Source organism: Argopecten irradians, chromosome 8 (assembly GCF_041381155.1).
Source record: "Argopecten irradians isolate NY chromosome 8, Ai_NY, whole genome shotgun sequence".
Lineage (NCBI taxonomy): Eukaryota > Metazoa > Mollusca > Bivalvia > Pectinida > Pectinidae > Argopecten > Argopecten irradians.
In genome coordinates, this window is record NC_091141.1 from 41,835,346 (window position 1) to 41,855,055 (window position 19,710).

The 19,710-nt window shown below is 32.6% G+C and overlaps 1 protein-coding gene and 1 long non-coding RNA gene across 6 annotated transcripts in view; one reads left to right on the forward strand and one right to left on the reverse strand.

Moving 5' to 3' along the window:
- The window catches only part of LOC138330399 (myelin regulatory factor-like), a 107,887-nt gene that overhangs the window by 71,771 nt on the left and 16,406 nt on the right, over positions 1-19,710 (forward strand). For 3 of the 5 annotated variants that reach the window (XM_069277990.1, XM_069277991.1, XM_069277995.1), the window contains 4 exons: positions 15,861-16,131; positions 17,849-17,979; positions 18,460-18,634; positions 19,374-19,569. In XM_069277990.1, the coding sequence (XP_069134091.1) occupies positions 15,861-16,131; positions 17,849-17,979; positions 18,460-18,634; positions 19,374-19,569 (773 nt within the window). Of the gene's footprint in view, positions 1-12,997; positions 13,133-15,860; positions 16,132-17,848; positions 17,980-18,459; positions 18,635-19,373; positions 19,570-19,710 lie in introns of those variants that run through there. The other 2 variants (XM_069277993.1, XM_069277992.1) reach the window with 2 other exon arrangements.
- Positions 1,115-3,167, reverse strand: LOC138330398 (uncharacterized). Its single transcript, XR_011209561.1, has 2 exons — positions 1,917-3,167; positions 1,115-1,380 (listed from the first exon to the last, which is right to left on the reverse strand). It is a non-coding gene; the product is annotated as an uncharacterized lncRNA (long non-coding RNA).

Sequence of the window (19,710 nt, forward strand, 5' to 3'; positions counted from 1 at the left end):
GTTGTTGGAAGCTTGGATTACAGGAAATAGCTGTAGAGTGCTGCTGTCTTCAAGAGCAATAATGGTAAAAAATTCTGAAGTCATAATAAAAATTGAGGTCAACCGGTCTATTATGAAATTAATGTACTTGGTTCAGATGGCTGTTTCTAATGATGTTCAAAAAATTTGAAGTTTGATTTCATTTCTCATATTCATGTTTTGAAAGAAGTCAAATCGTGATGGAATAAGGAAATTCTATTTTTGAAATTCAGAATAATATAACATATTAAAAATTATATTTGTTTTAAACTTTGTGCACTTGCAAGTGAGAAAAAGTTTGAATATTTCCTATACCTGGGACGGATTACTAATTACGAATGTATTACGGTACCGGTATATCTGATGTAACGGAGAGCTAGTGTTAAATCTATCTGACCTCAGCTTCCTGTGTCTGTCTCCACATGTGGTGACGGCACCAACAGACAGCGATGTCACCACACACTGATCCATCCAGCCAGTTCTGAGATATAGAGCTTATTGGTGTATAATCCTGTACGAAAAAATACGGGCGTATTCAGGGTGGAATTTTAAGACAAATTCCTGCTTTTATATGAACAGGAATCCTGCTAAGGTATATAACAGGAACAGTGAGTAGAATAAGCGGAATTCGCCATTATTACAGGAATTAAGACGGAAATCAAGCGGACTTCAGCAGGAATATGAGGCGAATTATTTAAATGAGATAAGCAAGAATCCCACAAAATGATTCCGCAAAAAATCCGCCTTAGCTAGTGGAAAACATTCCGCCTTTGTCCATCGAAACATTCCGCCTTTGTCCATTGAAACATTCCGCCTTTGTCCTCCTAAACATTCCGCCTTTGTCCGTCTAAAGGTTCCGCCTTTGTCCGTCTAAACATTCCGCCTTAACATTCCACCTTTGTCCGTCTAAATATTCCGCCTTTGTCCGTCTAAACATTCCGCCTTTGTCCGTCTAAACATTCCGCCTTTGTCTGCCTAAACATTCCGCCTTTGTCAGCCTAAAAATTCCACCTTTGTCAGCCCAAAGTATTCTGTGACTTAAGTCTCAAAACTGTTACTAATAAAAGTAAAAATAATCAAAACAAAAACAAACAAGAAAGTCAATAAGCAGGATTTTTTATCAATAAACTTATAGAGTTTAAAAGTCAATATAGTCTTTTCACCACATATGGCTCTTAGCTGATTCATATAGAGTCCTGTATATAACAATATTATGGTCAATGAATTAATTGTCCATGATTTGTCCATGATATCTTCTACACATTGAAGATTTTTTCTTGGCATAACTAATCCTTCCTTTTGTTGAAGATGACTGCATGATCATTCCTTTTGTTGAAGATAACTTTATTCACTTAACATTGTCTGAAATATAAAAGGAAAAAAAATTACATTCAATTACTTTTTCAAAAATCATTTATTCTTTTCCTTATACCTTAGCTATCCTAATCCTATAATGTCCTTTTATATTGATAAATAATTAAAGCTGCATCAGTGTTATAAATTCGACAAATTCTACAAATTCACTGCAACTGGTTTTAGTAAAACAAGCTGGATAAAAGTTATGCTTATTGTATAACAATTTGGATCAATTAATTGGTATCTTTGACCTAATTTTCAAACACTTTTTCTGTGCTGAATTTGACACATTATAATAATTCAATTGTATAAGCTTTAAATTATAGTATGTTCCAAATATACTGATGCTACTTAAATACAAATTCTCTGTGCCTAAATGACCCAACAATATTGATGCTCAAGAAGGAGATTTATATATATCTATATATATTACTGGCAATAATATGACAATAAAATTCTCACCACTTAATGTATGTCCCACAAATATCAAAATAATTACATGGTATATACTCTCCAAATGTAACTATGAATCTAAAACTCACCAGTATGAATGTTGCTCCCATGGTTGAAATCTTCATCTCATTCTGATAATACATCCATAAACTCTTTTCTGTATAAGTTATGCAGTTGCATATTACCTTTTACTGTACCATAGAATCCAAAATAACACAAGATATAGTTCCATTTCTAGAAAACTTTGGGATATTTAACACAAAATCACAGAGAAAAATGTCCTCCTCCATCCACAGCACTCACTTTCAAAAGTACTGGAAAGTAGATTCACCGTTGGAGAATGGAAAAATTGGGGCACAAGAAAGGATTTTTATTACTACCATAGTAATTAAAAAGTGATTTTGTTTTTCATTTGCTATATCTGATTGGAAACAAGTATACTACAGACACGTTCTAATTATTTTCCTTTTTTGTGAACTTCAATCATCATGTACATATATATTCCAACAAATAGATTTAATAAGTAAATCATAGTTGTTTATAGATAAACCTATACCCTATGGTTGGCCCCTTGATGACTCACTGATCAGAATCCTTGACCTCTGGGAATCCCTTGCCCAGTGCCCAACTGGGGGGCCAATATATCTAGATCTACTGATAAGAGATCTAGATGCCAGCATCATACTGGTAACACATTGGGAGCTGGACTTAGACATGTATATATACAGTACATATATATATATATAATATCAAAACAGAAAAATTAAAAATTGCCTAATTTACCTACTGCTAGCTATTAAATAAGTCAAAGAACTTTGAAAAGAAATATGAAAAAATATTAATATATTTTAATACTATAAAAGTTTGAGTCTTCTCAAAAATTAGCAAATGTATGAAGTTACTTATCATTATACTCTTTTCAAGTCCAGCTTCAGGCAATTAGTTTAAATGACATAATCAAGAATTTCAATGTTTCTATAACTTGTTTGCCTAAGTCTGAATTTCGCTAGAAAAATGATAAAGTTCAAAATTCCGCTAATTGAAAATGACAAAGATGAAATTTCCGCCTGAATTCCGTCAATTGGAAAGGGCAAAGATGAAAATTACGCCTATGAGTTTTCTCAGAGTTTAAATCTGTCTTTGTCCGCCTAAGTCCGCTTAATAAACCCTGAATATAAGATGGATTCAGGTAAAGCATTTAGGCGGACATAAGACGGAATCTTTGAAAATTCCGTGTCCGTCTAAGGTCCGTGTTTCTTTCCGTGTTTTAAGCAGGATTCCAACCTGATTCAGGTTGGTATCCTGGTTATGTCCGGGCGGAATCCTGTTAACAGTTTCATACAGGATCAGACGGTCGTCAATAGATGTCCTTAATGTAAATCTCCTATTGACCATCTTACCTTATTGGGATACAGTCACGACAGAGAATGATGTACCTACTGAATGTGTAGAAGCCAACCGTTATCTATTGAGAATCATGGATTTCTTTATCAAAGTAAACAACTCAATGGTCTGGCAATGGTCTGGAAACATCTTTGGAAGTTTGGTGTTCTGCTTTTTGTTTTTCCTGGATTTGACGAAAGTCTTCTTCAAAATGTCAAGAAAAGTTTTTGTTCCAAGGATTAGAGTATGTGATGTGTTTCATAGGTAAACTACTGGATTAAAAAAGATGTTGGAATACAATAGTGATTGTATAATCACATAACAGTTGTGTACAGGTAAATGTCTGCATGTACTGCATCATATAGGCAGGTAATTTGTATCAGGTATATATTGTACAAGTAAACAGATTTATAATAAGGTTCATACAGGTATGTTGTACAAATAAACATATTTATTATAAGGTTCATACAGGTATGTTGTACAAATAAACATATTTATAATAAGGTTCATACAGGTATGTTGTAAAAATGTACAAATTTATAAGGTTCATACAGGTATATTATACAAATGGACAGATTTATGAGGTTCATGCAGGTATCAATACAAATAAATAGATTTTTAAGGTTCATACAGGTATATTATACAAATGGACAAATTTATAAGGTTATGACATACAGGTATATTGTACAGATGGACAGTTTTATTGTAAGGTTCATACAGGTAAACTGTACAAATGGACAGATTTGTCATAAGGTTCATACAGGTATATTGTACAAATGGACAGTTCTATAAAGTTCATACAGGTATATTGTAATATGGGCATATTTATAAGGTTCATACAGGTATATTGTACTATGGACATATTTATAAGGTTCATACAGGTATATTGTTGGTCACATACAAAATATATTATAATTGGTACATACAGGTTTATTTTAATTCCATATCTTACACTCATTCCTATTGGTTAGATGTTTGAGGTTATTTTTGCATTAGTCTTAAAGAATTGTGCATCAAGTATATATCATGTTATACATGAAGAACATTTTTGCAGGAAATGTTAAAATTGACAGTCATTGGCCAAACTAAATTAGAAGATATCAATGTGAATTTGTTTAATTGTAAAATTAAGTAAAAGCAAGAAAATCAATTAGTACCTCACTCATCATCAACCTCACTCATCATCATTTAAATTAAATTGAAAACATTATTTTCCAATATCTTTTGTGTTTATGAAGTCTTAGGCAAAAAGCGGACAGCCATTATTTTCTATTTTTCATTTTTTTTTTGTCTTATCAATTAATGAATTTATGAACAAAATAGATATTGACAATTAGGCTTAAATGTTCTGACTAAACAGGTATATTAAACCTGTATTTATTGCATGGTGCAACATATTTCAGGTATATTATAGATATTTCAGGATCATTTATATTTCGTTACTACTCTATGGAAATGTGCTATTCTCCAATGATGATTACAACAGTCAGGAATGTCATTCAGCAGATTACTAAGATTAACCCTATAAATAAACTATCCTGAGTGTTGCATGGGATAACCCTACAGTATTACACCCGTAGGTATGAGAGAAATAAATATCTTGTTAAATTTCTCCAATGAAGTGGCTGAAGAATATCCAAATCTAAAAATGAATAAATGTGATCTAAGAATAGCCCAACATGTAATGAGCTGAGAAAGCCTGAGGAAGTGAGATCAGCGGGGGATGGTACGTAGGTCATAGGTTAAGTGTCTTAAGGACTCATCGCTGTTGTACGTGGGTCAATAAGTAATGATAAATACTTACAGGTCCAATCGTTATGTAAGTATGACATTTTCTACTTCCCGTAAGTAGCTCGTGAAATGATCAGGTTTAATGCCGCTCCACCTGGCACGGAACAAACCGTTGTCACTTTGGTACGAAGTTAATTGAACATTTATAACAGCACACTTACAATGTTTTGGACTTCATTGTGAAGTTTTTTGTAACAATGAGTTCAATATGTAAATGTATTAACCCTGGAAACTATGATACCGACCTAAGCACAATTCACAATAAGATGTGATCATCTTATAAACTGTTCTGAGTTTTGATTAAAAATCAAAGTGTTATTGTTTCCAAAAATATTAGTATTGTGCTGAATGGGAATTACCAGTAAGAATACATAAAACTATAATTAAAAATAATTGAATTTAATCTAAAGATTGCTTTGTGTAAGATTTCCTTAAAAAAAAACATTTCCTGCAGGTCAAATTGTACCTGAAATTTTCAATGATTTAGATTTTTGTCAACCACCATGAGTTTATGATTAAACCCAGTTTTCTTTTAAGAATTATATAATTTTTTGCAATATTCTTGGATCGCAGAAACTTCAAAACTTAAAATACAAAATGAAATACAAAATTAAGTTTTTTTAAGAATAATTGATTTCCTGAATTCTAGTGAACACTTATTGATCATTTTATATCTACATTTGTGTATGAGTTAAATATATATTTGCTCTGATACGATTTTTTCGGATGATAAAAATCAATCCCAAGAAAAATAAATACGTTGACGGAACGGATTCTGGTGGCCGTGGTAATTGGTCTGCTTTATGTCCGAGCTGGAGAACAATGGTTGCCATGTTGATAATTTTCAGTGTTATTTATAGATTATTGCGATAAAAACTTCTGTCAATACTTTACAGCGGCGGTTCTGTGATTAGCATGTTAAAAATGATTATCAATACGCGACGGAATTATGGTCTAAATACAACAATTAGGTGTATCGATTTTGTCGGCTAAAGTTGCCCGAGACTTTGTAAGTCAGACTAGATTGTGAAATATACAAATTCAGATAAAATTTTTAAAAAGTTTGGAATGTTGTAAACACATTTTTTTATAATGCTAATTATTGTGATTAGTTTTCCCTTGAATTAAAATAAATTAAAAGTTAATTAAAAGTAATTTCCAACAATTCATTACAACTTAGTTTATTGCTATTTATGTTTCAAGATTTAAGTAAAAAGAAAAATAAATAATGGTAATAGTGTTCTTAATCTCAAATGTTTTTGGTGTTTGGGTTTATTGTGTAAAAATTCTTAACTTTGATAAAAAAATACATGGTATATATTTGACCACAAATGTACATAAATGGTCCGAAAAAATATTACTATTAGAAGAAGATTATTTATTTTAAACTACAAGTCATATGAAACAGATTTTAAATTACTTTTTAATTTATTTCATATTGGTCATATATACATGCAATATTGAAAGCATTGTTTCAAAAAAGGAAGTTAATTTATTTTCTGTCAATAAATGCATTTTCTGAATCTATTCTTTGAAAGTTCATCTGGACCTACCATAACCTAACCTAAATATAGACAAACTTCAATTAATTAGTCATTTTAATAGAAAATGTTGTAAAATAGAACGGTTTTGTTTAACAAGCATATTCAATCAGGCAATCTGTAACTTCTTTTCGGATGTGTTTGAAAAGCATTTCAGAAACTTGAGAAAAATCTTGATTAAAAAACTCTTCTAGAATGAAGTAAATGAGTCGGTTCTGTTTTGCTGAAATGATATTTTTCATCGTCAACTTTACAATAGTATTATATTCATCAAGATGAGGTAGGGTAACAAATTAATTAGCCACCTTTTGTGCTTGTGAGATGACAAAACCTTGTTATCAATGTCATGAGAAAAGATTTCTCCAAGTATAATCCAGTATTGTAAAGCTGAAAATATTTGGTCTATCTTAGGCAAGATATTTTTCAAAAGATCTATGACTTGAAATCTACAGCTTGTAAAAATGCGCTGTTAATTGATTAATAAATAATACAATAAACAAAAGTGAATGAAAATGATTTAAATTGTTATTATTTAAAGATGCACCACCGCCGACAAAGCATAAATGATATCCATCAGTTGAACAATAATTGGTGTTCGATCATGTATATATGTCTAATAAACACAAAATATAATATAAAATAATTTATTTCGCCTTTGGTGCATGCACAATCAGTACTTCATTCCATATAGGATATAGTGACACAGAATTTTTTCGGGATGCAATTAATTGTTTTTCATATTTTTAACTTGAAGTAAAATTAGAAGCTCAAACTTTTCAATCGTGGTAATGGTGTTAAGTAAATAACTTTTGTAACTGAAGAAAAATACTAAATCATCTGCTCCTGTTTTTGATAGTGAAAAAATACCATTTGTCAGCAGTGGAGCGAGCGTCTTTAAAAAGGTCAAAGAGATCAATAATATGAAGAAAGATAAAGAAAAATGAAGAAATATTTCATTGATGTACTGATAGCTGATAACTGTAAGTTTGGAAGCACTTGGCTAAAAGATCTTGCGGTTGGTAACACATACTTAATCTCAAGCTTTCATAAAGCTAACTTTTGCATCTAATTGGTGAAACGCTTGTGAAATTGTTAAAAAAATATCAAAATTTATTTGAAAAAAATGGCAAATGAATTACGAAAGCTCAATAGAAATTTACGGTCGATTAATTTGATGTGTGAAAAATTGAGCAAGGCTAATTTGACAAATACAGTTGACTGGAGTCGGTGAAAAGACGTGTGTAATCGGACCAGTGACGGAGCACAAGTCGTATGTTTGTTGAAGGGATTTTTTGTACAATTTTAAAGCTGTCATTATCAGCGATTAAGAAGTCGGATTTTTGTTATATATATATAACAAGTAAAATTGTGTTACTTAACACCATCATTTGAATCATTATTGCGACTTTTTCTGATATTTATGTGAGTAGAGAAAATAGCCTGTACAAAATGTATTATAATACAAAATTTGTAGTATACTATTTTGACACAGATATGAACTCTGGCATTAGTAAAGTACATCAGATGGATGGATATAAATATTGTAAAACTTAGAAACTACAAAATTATTTGAATAATTTTTGTGAAAAAAAGGTTATGATCGATTTATTAAAAAGAAATTGTGAGTTTCAAGAATTCCATTCTTAAACAAATTAAATTGAAACAGCATCCTGCTCATGTTTGTGTGGCTGACATGTGGCAGGTACTGGGTATATATTAAGTCTGTGGTTTTTCCCCTGGACCTTTGGCTTTCTCCACTTTCATGCAACACCCAATATATTCTTGATCCAAACTAAGCTGAACCTACCCATACAAAAACCTTTAGTTCTCTTTTAAAGTGACGAATAGATTAGTCTAAGAGTTCATAATTTCATGAGAATATTAAGTCTCTTTAGGGTATGCTAAAGAACAGAATATCTACAATATCTGCCAAAGTCTTAATTATTTCTTTATTACCGGTACTAACCATAACAAAACATGTTTGGGAATCCTAACTGGGAAACCATCAGACAGAATTCAATTTATACTTTTGTTCTGAACTAATTGATAAGATTTTACAATTATGTTAACGATGGTTAACAGGTAAGATACAGACCTGTTGAATTTTAACGACTTAATTACCTGTATAAGCATCGTTAAGAATATTATAAAATCAGTATACAATGCAGCGACATCTCTCCTAATCCAAGTTTAGGGAAATTTACGAGTAGTGTCGTTAATTAATTCGCCAAATTCAGTGTGACTAATTAGGTATGACAGCGTATCATCGAAGGTAGTCACATGTCCCGAGACCCTCCGCTAATTAATTACAGTGATTAAGAAATGATATGATATAGATTGGAAATCTTAAAGGCTTTGTTGACATGCATAATGACCGGTCACTAGCCGTATTTTACACTGCCATTTGCCTGCAAATGATTTATTTCGTTTTTGAACCCAGAGAATCGGTGCAGAATTATATATAGATACAAAAAGTACTTATGCTACTTTTTTTCTTGATCTACAGTTAAAATATTGCACAAATTTACATACAGAGAAATAGTTTGGAGAAAATCGTTTTATCAGATTGGTATAGCAGACTGGTACAAAAGCGCTTTAGAACAGGCCAACAAAAGCGTGACAATGTTGGAACAGCAATGTGCCTATAGTATTCACACAATAGCCGTCAGCGAGCCGTATTAGGTTTCTGTGACGGTGCGTACCAGGTACAGAGTCGTGGCCCCTTCCCAGTCTCTACACCTGGTGCTACATGCTAGTGTACGGGGGGAGGATCCAAACTGTGTCCCTACTCTGTCACACTTCTTACAACCATATTCTATTTGTCTCATAAATCTGCGTGGAGAAAAAAAAAGTCGGTGTCTACCCGACAGTAGGTCTGTGTTTTTCTGCTCTGAGTCAAGTTCAACCATTATAGGCTCATTAAAGTAATCTCTCATGAGCTGGTTCTAACTTAACACATGTAAGGTAGGCTGATCTACAAGATATCTATTCCATGAAAATCATATTGTCCTTTCGGTCCAGAATGAGTCAGAACGTATAGATTGTACTAAATATACATCAAATGTGTTTGGTTTTAGTCTGTATTGTTTCAGTTTAATAACCCAAACTAAAATGGTCTGAACTCAAACTTTCTAGTGTCTATTTGAGGGGCTTTAATCAAAGGTTCTAGTTTCTATTTGATGGGCTGTATTTAAACTTTCTAGTATTCATTTGATGGGCTGTCTTCAAATGAGCTATTGTCTAATTGATGGGCTGTATTCAAACGTTCTGGTGTGTATTTGATGGGCTGTATTCAAACGTTCTAGTGTGTATTTGATGGGCTGTATTCAAACGTTCTAGTGTGTATTTGATGGGCTGTATTCAAATGTTCTAGTGTGTATTTGATGGGCTGTATTCAAACTTTCTAATGTGTATTTGATGGGCTGTATTCAAATGAGCTAGTTTCTATTTGATGGGGCTGTATTCAAACGTTCTTGTGTGTATTTGATGGGCTGTATTCAAATGTTCTAGTGTGTATTTGATGGGCTGTATTCAAACTTTCTAATGTGTATTTGATGGGCTGTATTCAAACTTTCTAGTTTCTATTTGATGGGCTGTATTCAAACTTTCTAGTTTCTATTTGATGGGCTGTATTCAAACTGTCTAGGATCTATTTGATGGGCTGTATTCAAATGAGCTAGTTTCTATTTGATGGGCTGCATTCAAACCTTCTAGTACAAAATTGATGTACTGTATTCAAACTTTCTAGTACCAATTTGATGGGCTGTATTCAAACTATCTAGTTTCAATTTGATGGGCTGTATTCAAACTTTCTAGTATCCATTTGATGGGCTGTATTCAAACTTTCTAGTATCCATTTGATGGGCTGTATTCAAACTTCTAGTTTCTATTTTGATGGGTTGTATTCAAATTCTAGTTTCTATTTGATGGGCTGTATTCAATTGAGCTGTATTCAAATTTCTAGTCTATTTGATGGGCTGCATTCAAACCTTCTAGTACAAAATTGATGGGCTGTATTCAAACTTTCTAGTACCAATTTGATGGGCTGTATTCAAACTTTCTAGTTTCTATTTGATGGGCTGTATTCAAACTGTCTAGTACCAATTTGATGAGCTGTATTCAAACTTTCTAGTTTCTATTTGATGGGCTGTATTCAAACTGTCAAGTGTCTATTTGATGGGCCGTATTTAAATTGTCTAGTGTGTATTTGATGGGCTGTATTCAAACTGTCTAGTATCCATTTGGTGGACTGTATTCAAACTGTCTAGTTTCTATTTGATGGGCTGTATTCAAATGAGCTAGTGTGTATTTGATGGGCTGCATTCACACTGTCTAGTTTCTATTTGATGGGCTGTACTCAAACTTTCTAGTATCCATTTGATAGAAAACTAGCTACCAAGCCAAAGAATCAATCACTCAAAAATCATGTTTTAAGACTGGATTTCTAGGATTGTTATTCTTAAAGTAACTATTTAAATTTTGTTTCACGTTCTGGGTGTACGCAGTGCCTAACACAGTTGTCCCCAGATGTTTACATAACCTTGTTTTACAAGTAATAGTTTCAGATTTCATCGCCAGATCATACCGTAAATGTCTGAGCAGAAACATTCAATGTTGTTACAATCAAACTGATTTCCAGCTATTTTGGAAGTTCAGAAAGCGGGACAGCTTGTAACATGAATAATTTGGATGTGTACTTTTATTTTGGCTGTAGCCATTGAACATACTATACCTTGTAAAATATTAAGTATAGATCGACTGAATGTTAATGATTGAAAAACAAATATTATGAATTACAAAAAAAATTATTGATTGAAAATGAAATGTGAGAATGCAGCGGTCTATTTTGTTGACTGGAAAACTTGTATATTTTATTGATGAAATGCATAAGCACTTTAAATGCAAACCGAATTCTCTTCTCAAAGGTATGTATTTAATGGAAATGTTTTCTCTATAATTATTACGGTATCAGGATAAAATGTGGTTCATGGTCATGTAAATTTTCATTCAGTATATAGTTTGTAGTTATGTCCCTTTTGCTGCAGGTGTGTTGTCTAGAAAATTACACCATGAGCTAGCCACCAGCTTCTACCAGGAGACCTACCATACAACAATCTTGAATCTGACATAAAACTGTCCTATTTTAGCGATATTTTATCAATTTGACAGTGAATTTTATTTGTTCAAAATCATATGAATCCTTTTACTACACTAGGAGTCACGCTTTTGCAGGTTTTTGATAAGGCAAAAAAAAATGACAGTCGTTAGACATATTTTTTTTCATATCTGTGAATAGATTACACAGCAGTGGAGACTATATTGAGGTTTTTGTTGAAAATTTGTTCTTTTATTCACACTTCATTGTGATTTGTTTTTTAAGTTAGCAGTTTTTTTGATAATTTGCTTTTTTAAAACGTTAGAAATTATCTGCTTTGTGAAATTTTGAAATTTTTAAGTAAAATGTATTTTTTTCTGCTTGAAATAAAGCACATTAAAAAGTCATGACTATTAAGTGAAATTGATGCGACATGTTCATGAAAGGAATTGATAAAAAAACCTCCTTAATTTGAAAACTTTTTTGTCATAGAAAACCATGCTATTGAGTTTTGCTTGGATTGGCTGGCTAGTATAGTCATTTAATATCAAATTAAAACTGTAAAAATAGCATTGGGTTTTTGTTTGAGTTGTCGTGTGAAGTGGTCCGCTAGGAGATGTCACCGCAGTTCAATGCTTGTTATTGGGCTATTGTTGTAGGTCCTTGTGCGGGAACAGAATTAAGATATATGAAGTTTACTTAGATTTAAGTAAATTGGATTTTAATTTGTGAAAAACTTGTTAACATAATAGCCAAGGTGTGAACTGGACAATAGAGACGGCCACACAAAATGCTTACTTTTCAACGTGTCAAACATTTGCCTGGCTATTCTAGTCACACCAGATTCACAAATCTAATATAGACATTTTTACAGTCTTAAAAATGTTGCATTCATGAGGGTTTTTTTTTTTTTATTCAATCTGTTATTTGAAAAAATGTGACTCATGGCGTTTGGATTACTACGATGGAGCTGAATGAAACATCATGTAGATACACTCGTATTTCCTGATACATATATTGAACTCTGAAAAACATGCAGGAAGAACATCACATAATGAGATAGAGTCTGATCATAGTCATGTGATGCCATTAATTATGTAGAAGGATTATCAACAAATTCAAACGCTAATGGGATATAACGAAGAAGATGTGGAAAATCCTCCCGTCACAGATCATATGATTGCATTTCATAATTACAACGAGGAATTAAAATTCTTTGAATCATAATCTGGAGAAGATCAATTATGGAAAATTTAAACTTGTTGATCATGATTTCATAACAACAGTTATCGAGTGTTTTAGATTTGATTGGAGAAGAAAATTGCTCTCTATCCCGGAATGATATAATGTTATTTTTGAGTTACATCGAGTGCTTATTGAGAAGTATTGTGAATCTCGTAGGATATTTTGGAAGCGTCAAACGTGGAAACTCCAATGTATTATAGTGCTTCATCTCCAAACCGCCTGGAATTCCTACCTTTACGGGATTATATAGGTAGGCTAGACTAATGGTCAGATAAGTATAATTATCAGAAAGTGTTATCTCAGTCTAATCCAGTAAATAATTTTATGTCCAAATTATAGAAAATTTCAGAATGGTAGAATATTTATTGCTTTGAAAAACAGGTGTGTAGGTTATTTAAAATAAGGATTGCTATAGACAACAAAATAAAATTGGCGTGTTTGTAACCATGAACAATTACCAAAATAAAACTAGTGTGTCCGTTACCATGAACAATTAACAAAATAAAACTTAAAACGTGTTCGTAACCATGAACAATTCTGTAGTAAATATTTTACAAAGTTCTATCATTGAAATTTTCTTCACATACGTAGTCATATTTAGTTAGGTAGGCATACTCATATTTAGTTAGTGAGGTATACTCATATTTAGTTAGTGACGAGGCATACTCATATTTAGTTAGTTAGGCATACTCATATTTAGTTAGTGACGAGGCATACTCATATTTAGTTAGTTAGGCATACTCATATTTAGTTTAGGCATACTCATATTTAGTTAGTTAGGCATACTCATATTTAGTTAGTTAGGCATACTCATATTTAGTTAGTGACGAGGCATACTCATATTTAGTTAGTTAGGCATACTCATATTTAGTTAATGTCAGAAGGTATTCAGGTTTTGTAACATAATAAAATAATGAACAACCTCAACAAACAGACTCGCTATGGAAGAAAACAATATGAAAATAAAGTAAACTTGGCAATCATTTTAATTAGTTTTCATATTTTCTGCTTGTTTTGTACCTTCGTTCTCAATGAAAATTTATAATATAATTATAAAACTGATGATTAATGTTATTATAAAATTAATTAATGTGCCGTGCTTGGGTGAAAATTTTGACATGTTAATATTTCTTCAGTAATCTACTAAAAAACATTAGGTTTGATGAATTAAGTTGTGAAAATCATTCAAAGACATAGACAAACATGTATCATGCCCTCTACACATAAGTAAAATACAAAGGAGAATGTTTTCACGGTAGAAGTTCTTGGTTTTATACTTTACGTATGTTAAGATGAACAATATCTGCGGTAAGTCACTTTACAATTACAAATCATTTTATAAATGTGCAGTGAAATTGTAGACCACAACTCCAGGGTTCGGATCATGTGTATTAATTTCATTGCACTGTGTTGACGTAGTAAATATTATGAGTTATTGTAGTGTTGCTGAAATTCATTTTGAGCTATATTTGCCTGTAAAATTAAAACCTATGCATTATAAGTATTTTAATTCTCAAAATAATGGTAACTTTTTGTGGTGAATAACCTATCAAAAACTGTTCTAAATTTGTGAGTATAAAATGTACGCCACATGAAATTTTAATATGAAATTAATTGTTGAAGTAATCATAAGATTAATGGCCCATATAAATATGAAATTAATAGTCAAAGTAATTATAAAATTAATGGTAATGTTATGATAATATCAATTGTTTTTACAGAAATATTTTTTTGGTTTTTATCTTTATTTTGATTTTTTAATTTAGTCAAAATATTATTTTTTTGTGAATTCATTAATCAGCAGTTCTGTGAGGAGATTGAAATCCTTTGGCTTTGATTTAGTTTTGATTGGTTGAATCCAAACATTGCAAAAAAAATGACTACCTCTACTTTGAACTTGTATTATAAAACAATTATTGAATCTGTTTTTAGAAAATAATGAATTATAAAGCTCTTTTTATCCACCATGAATAAGATTTTTGAATGTTAAAAAATAAAAACAAAAACTTTTCAACTGACAAAAGTGTAGGAAATCTGCACATACAATGTTCTGTACGGCTGAACACTTGTTTTTTTTCTTTTTATTGGATATAAACATTTCCTTTTTGTATCATAGCCAAAGAAAATAGTTTTGTTGAATATTGTGAAATATTTTTAAAATCTTTTATAAATTTTACAATTTGCATAAATATAGCGACTCCTACAGATGACATAAGCATGTAATCTTAGACATAAAATAGTGACAACAACAAACCAAGATGGCTCTCGGTAAGCTGGAATATTTCAGTTGTGTGAAAGAGTTTATCAATTCTGTATTTAACATAAAAACTTGCTCTGGAAATTTGGGGTTATAAGTGTTACATCTTTTTGAAGTTTAACTTAAAGAAAAAGATTTGCGATGTTGAATCGATGTTTGGATCCTATAAGAAACTGTGCAGTAACATTATTGATTATCGTTAAACAAGCACCATGAGTGATCAGATGATGTCAGTACTGTGTTACCTTAATGGCTGGGCTACAAACATTGGAATATACCGGGACTTTTTCAGAAGGCTGATATATTATTGGGTGATGTCCATTCCTCTTATGAATAATGTGTAACGCGAATTAATTGTGGGTAATAGCTTCCGTGGTTTAGAGCTTTCAAATCATTTCATGGATGAAAATATTCATGGTTCAAAAAATTTGTATTTTTTTTTAAAAATTGTTTCATTCCTCAATTACTATATTAAAAGACATTTCTTATTCGTAAATACAATGAAAGCAAATGAAAAAAAAATAAGTAAATTGTCACCCTACACATATTACAGTGTGTAGGCCGACAATTTACTGTAAAAAAAAACACCTTTTTTTTTTTTTCCCCCCTCCAAACTTTTGACATTGTAAGGAACATTTATTTATGATAAACTATGTACCATCACTAAATCTTTGTTTATTTAAGTTTAGAATGTATTGGTTATATTTTGGTGTCATTACAGAAAGCAAGTTTGGTATTGTAAACCCGGCCAGCACGATGAACCAACATATGTACGGCCCGCCACACCACCGCCCACCAGGGATGCCACCGGGGATGCCACCAAAGATGCCGTCTACAGGGTATAATGAGCCGCCATCCCTGAACCATCTCCTCCCTGTATCCCACGTACCACCCCCTGTCCCTCCGTCCACCGTCTCCTGCGCCACGCCTCTACCCCTACCTACCTCTTCACAGATGAACAACCCACAAGTTCTCTCCCCTCCTAATATGAGGTTAGTATGCTTTGCAATTAGCCAAAGGCTTTTCATATCTTACTATATTTAGTCTGGCATTTTTACAGCGATGGTATTTCATGATTTTGTTGGAGCATTTTTCTTTCAGTCACAAAAGTTTGATCTATGAAATGAAAAGTAAGGCCAAACAAAAAATATGTCTGTTCAGGGTTACATTGGCAAAAAAAATAAGGTCGGTAGGTCGGGAGGATTTAAAAAAAAAAAAATTGCATCTTTCACTATAAAATAATGGCAGAACCGGAGTCTGACATCGAAATCCCGACTTTTTAATATATTTTTTTTGTAGAAAAGTGGGAAAAAAATTAGGGTCGGGGGTAAAAAAAAATTTTTTTTTTGGCCTTATATGTAAATCAAAAATGATTTCCTCATTAAGTGAAAATCTGGCATGACCATGTATGGCAATGGGACAAAATTATGTACCATGTGATGCCTGATAACGCTTGTGACTAGAATTTTCATTGGTGATGGAATGTCACTCTTTGTAATCTCTCTGCTCAAATGACTTTAGTGCGGGATGTCATCTTTTGAAATCATTCCATCACCAATAGAAACAATAGTCACTTCAGTTGGCCTTGATTTCAGCTTGATATAGTTCATTAGTTTGCTACGCCATGTACAAGCTGTTAAATTACTTGTTTTATTCTGATATCTTGTTAATTTACATATGAAAGACATTAATCAATCTGCAAGACATGTGTTCATATAATTTAGAAAGGGAATCTGATTGAAAAAGTTAATTCAACATCGATAGAAAAAGTAAATTCAACATCTGGCTGTACTAAGGTGTTATGAGCGTTGATTTTAAGTTTTTGATTAAGGCCTTTATAGACAGGGTGTTGAAAACTTCTCTCCACAGTTTAGCTTGCTATGTTATTGACAATTTTGGTTGAAGCATATAAGTGATTGATTCTTTTTGTTTGTAATGGAAATAAATGTATTCAGGATGTCAGAATTTAGCTACATTTTGAAATGCAGCCCATTAAGATAGGAATCTGTATGAAAGCATATAGCGTATAGTATGGTCTTCCACCAATTACAGCTCGAGGGCTGTCACCATTGGATAAGTCCCCGTAACATCGTCTTCTCCTTTTATCAGCCTCATGTGTAATGGACTCAACTGAATAAACACTGAAAAAACCCTGTAAAATGTAATCTTTGTTTCATGTAGCTACTTGTACAGTGTATATATTTTTATAAATTATGTTTTAAATACCCAAAAGCTATCTCTTGTCATGTTTTGTTTTGAAAACTAACTTTAAATGTCAACTAGGTATAAAATGTAAACACTTTCTGAACATGTTTCATATTTCATTGTTTTAAAACAATAGTAAGTGGCTGGATCCATTTTTGAGACTGTTTAGTATAGAGTTTTCAGAGACTTATCCATGACCGAGTATTTAAAGTGTCTGATCCTCTAATACTGGACCTCTGGAGGTCACAAGTGTGAGTCCGGGTCTTTGCCAAGGTACCGACTGTAGGTTGGTGGTTTTTCTCTGGAACCTTTCCTCTAAATCAGGCCCTGATATAGGAATTAATAGGATGTCCAGGTAAAGCTGTCTATAACGACCACCCAAGAGACACAGGAAAAAGCCAGGTGGTCATTATACAAAGGTGGTCGCTAAGGCAGGTTTGACATATATGTCCTAGTGTCACATCCCAACCATGAGGGATTAACAATATTTTGTGAATGTTTCAGTCCAAACATGCACGGCAATGCTTCGGCTAAGAAGAGGAAGTACCCCGAAAATTCTGGTGCAAGTTTAACGAGCGCTCTCTTCAATACGAATAGAAACAATGGGTCGATGAACATCAAACAGGAGCCTAATGGTAAGAAACAATGAAAACAGGACAGGCAGTAATGATTGTTTCTGGTTTGATATTACAGAGTTATCTGCCCTTGTTGTTAGGTATCCATGATGACATCACTAATTTGTAGTAAAAATAATGAATAATATGAGGTTAAGCTCACAAACACATGACGTAACGATCAATACATGTCGGAAAGGGGCAGATAACTGTGATATGCATAGCTGTCAAGGTAAAAGTTTAAGGGTTGGGAGCTTGACTGGGAACTCTCCTTCCCTTTGTTAAAATATTGTGAAGGAATGAAATTGAAGGGAGATAACTCACACTCTTTCTACTATTATTAAATTATTGTAAAAGAATGAAATTTAAGGGAGATAACTCACACTCTTTCTACTATTATTAAATTATTGTAAAAGAATGAAATTTAAGGGAGATAACTCACATTCTACTATTGTTAAGATATTGTAAAAGAATGAAATTGAAGGGAGATATAACTCACAGTTTCAGGATCAGCGTTTCCCCCGTACATGGTGGACTTTGATGAAGACCAGTACAGCAATTGTTACGACCCTGAGGCCAGCAACGGTTACTTAGACAGCCAGTACCAAGTGATCAAATGGCAGCCGTACCAGGTACAGAAGTGGAACGTCCTCACTGACGCTAACCTCAAAGACCTGTAAGTATCCATGGCAACAGCTCAGTGTATTTATCGAAAGTATCCATGGCAACAGCTCAGTGTATTTATGCAACAGCTCAGTGTATTTATCGAAAGTATCCATGGCAACAGCTCAGTGTATTTATCAAAGTATCCATGGCAACAGCTCAGTGTATTTATCGGAAGTATCCATGGCAACAGCTCAGTGTATTTATTGGAAGTATCCATGGCAAAGTTCAAACATACCTTATAACATGACATATTTGTGGGTACTTTTTTTTTTGGTTTAGAGCTTTGATATAATTTTGTGGTTAGAAATATTTGTGATTAGTAGACTGATCAATAGTTACAATAATATAAAAACAGAATTTGTTATTTCTCTCTTTGTGGTTTCACAGTAACCATGAATACATTTGAATTTCTACACAACGAACATTGTATGTTATACATTAGGCGAAGATTGAAAATTAGGTAGCAACCAGCTACTACAAAAGTGTAAAAATTTAAATAGAAATATGACTGTTCTGATGTCTGAAATAGAAGAGCTCAAATTCCATCTTATTTAATTTAATATCCGTCGGGCTTTTACAAATCGGACCATTTCATTTAGAGAGAGAGAAGATAGAAGAGAATGTAATCTTAAAGGAATTGTTTAAATTTAGGGAAAAGATTTTGTGGGTTTTCATGTATCAGAAATGTATGTACTGAATCAGGTATAGATTTAATATTCTATGATGTCTGATTGGTGTATTTTTGACAGGCCGCCCCCTCAGTATAGAGTCGACTCCGACAAAGGTTTCAACTTCTCTGTATCAGACGACGCCTTTGTTTGTCAGAAAAAGAATCACTTCCAGGTCACAGTTCATATTGGAGTAAACACAGAACCGAAATATGTACGGACGTCGGAAGGTGTAAAGAAAATTGACGGATTTTGGCTACACTTTCATGGGGTAAAGGTGAGGGTGGATGGAAGACAGCACTTTGAAATATACATATCTAATAATTTCATTTCTTTTATGTTTTGGAAGTATACAGATCTATTAATTTCATTTCTTTCATGTTTTTGAAATGTACAGATCTATCAATTTCATTTCTTT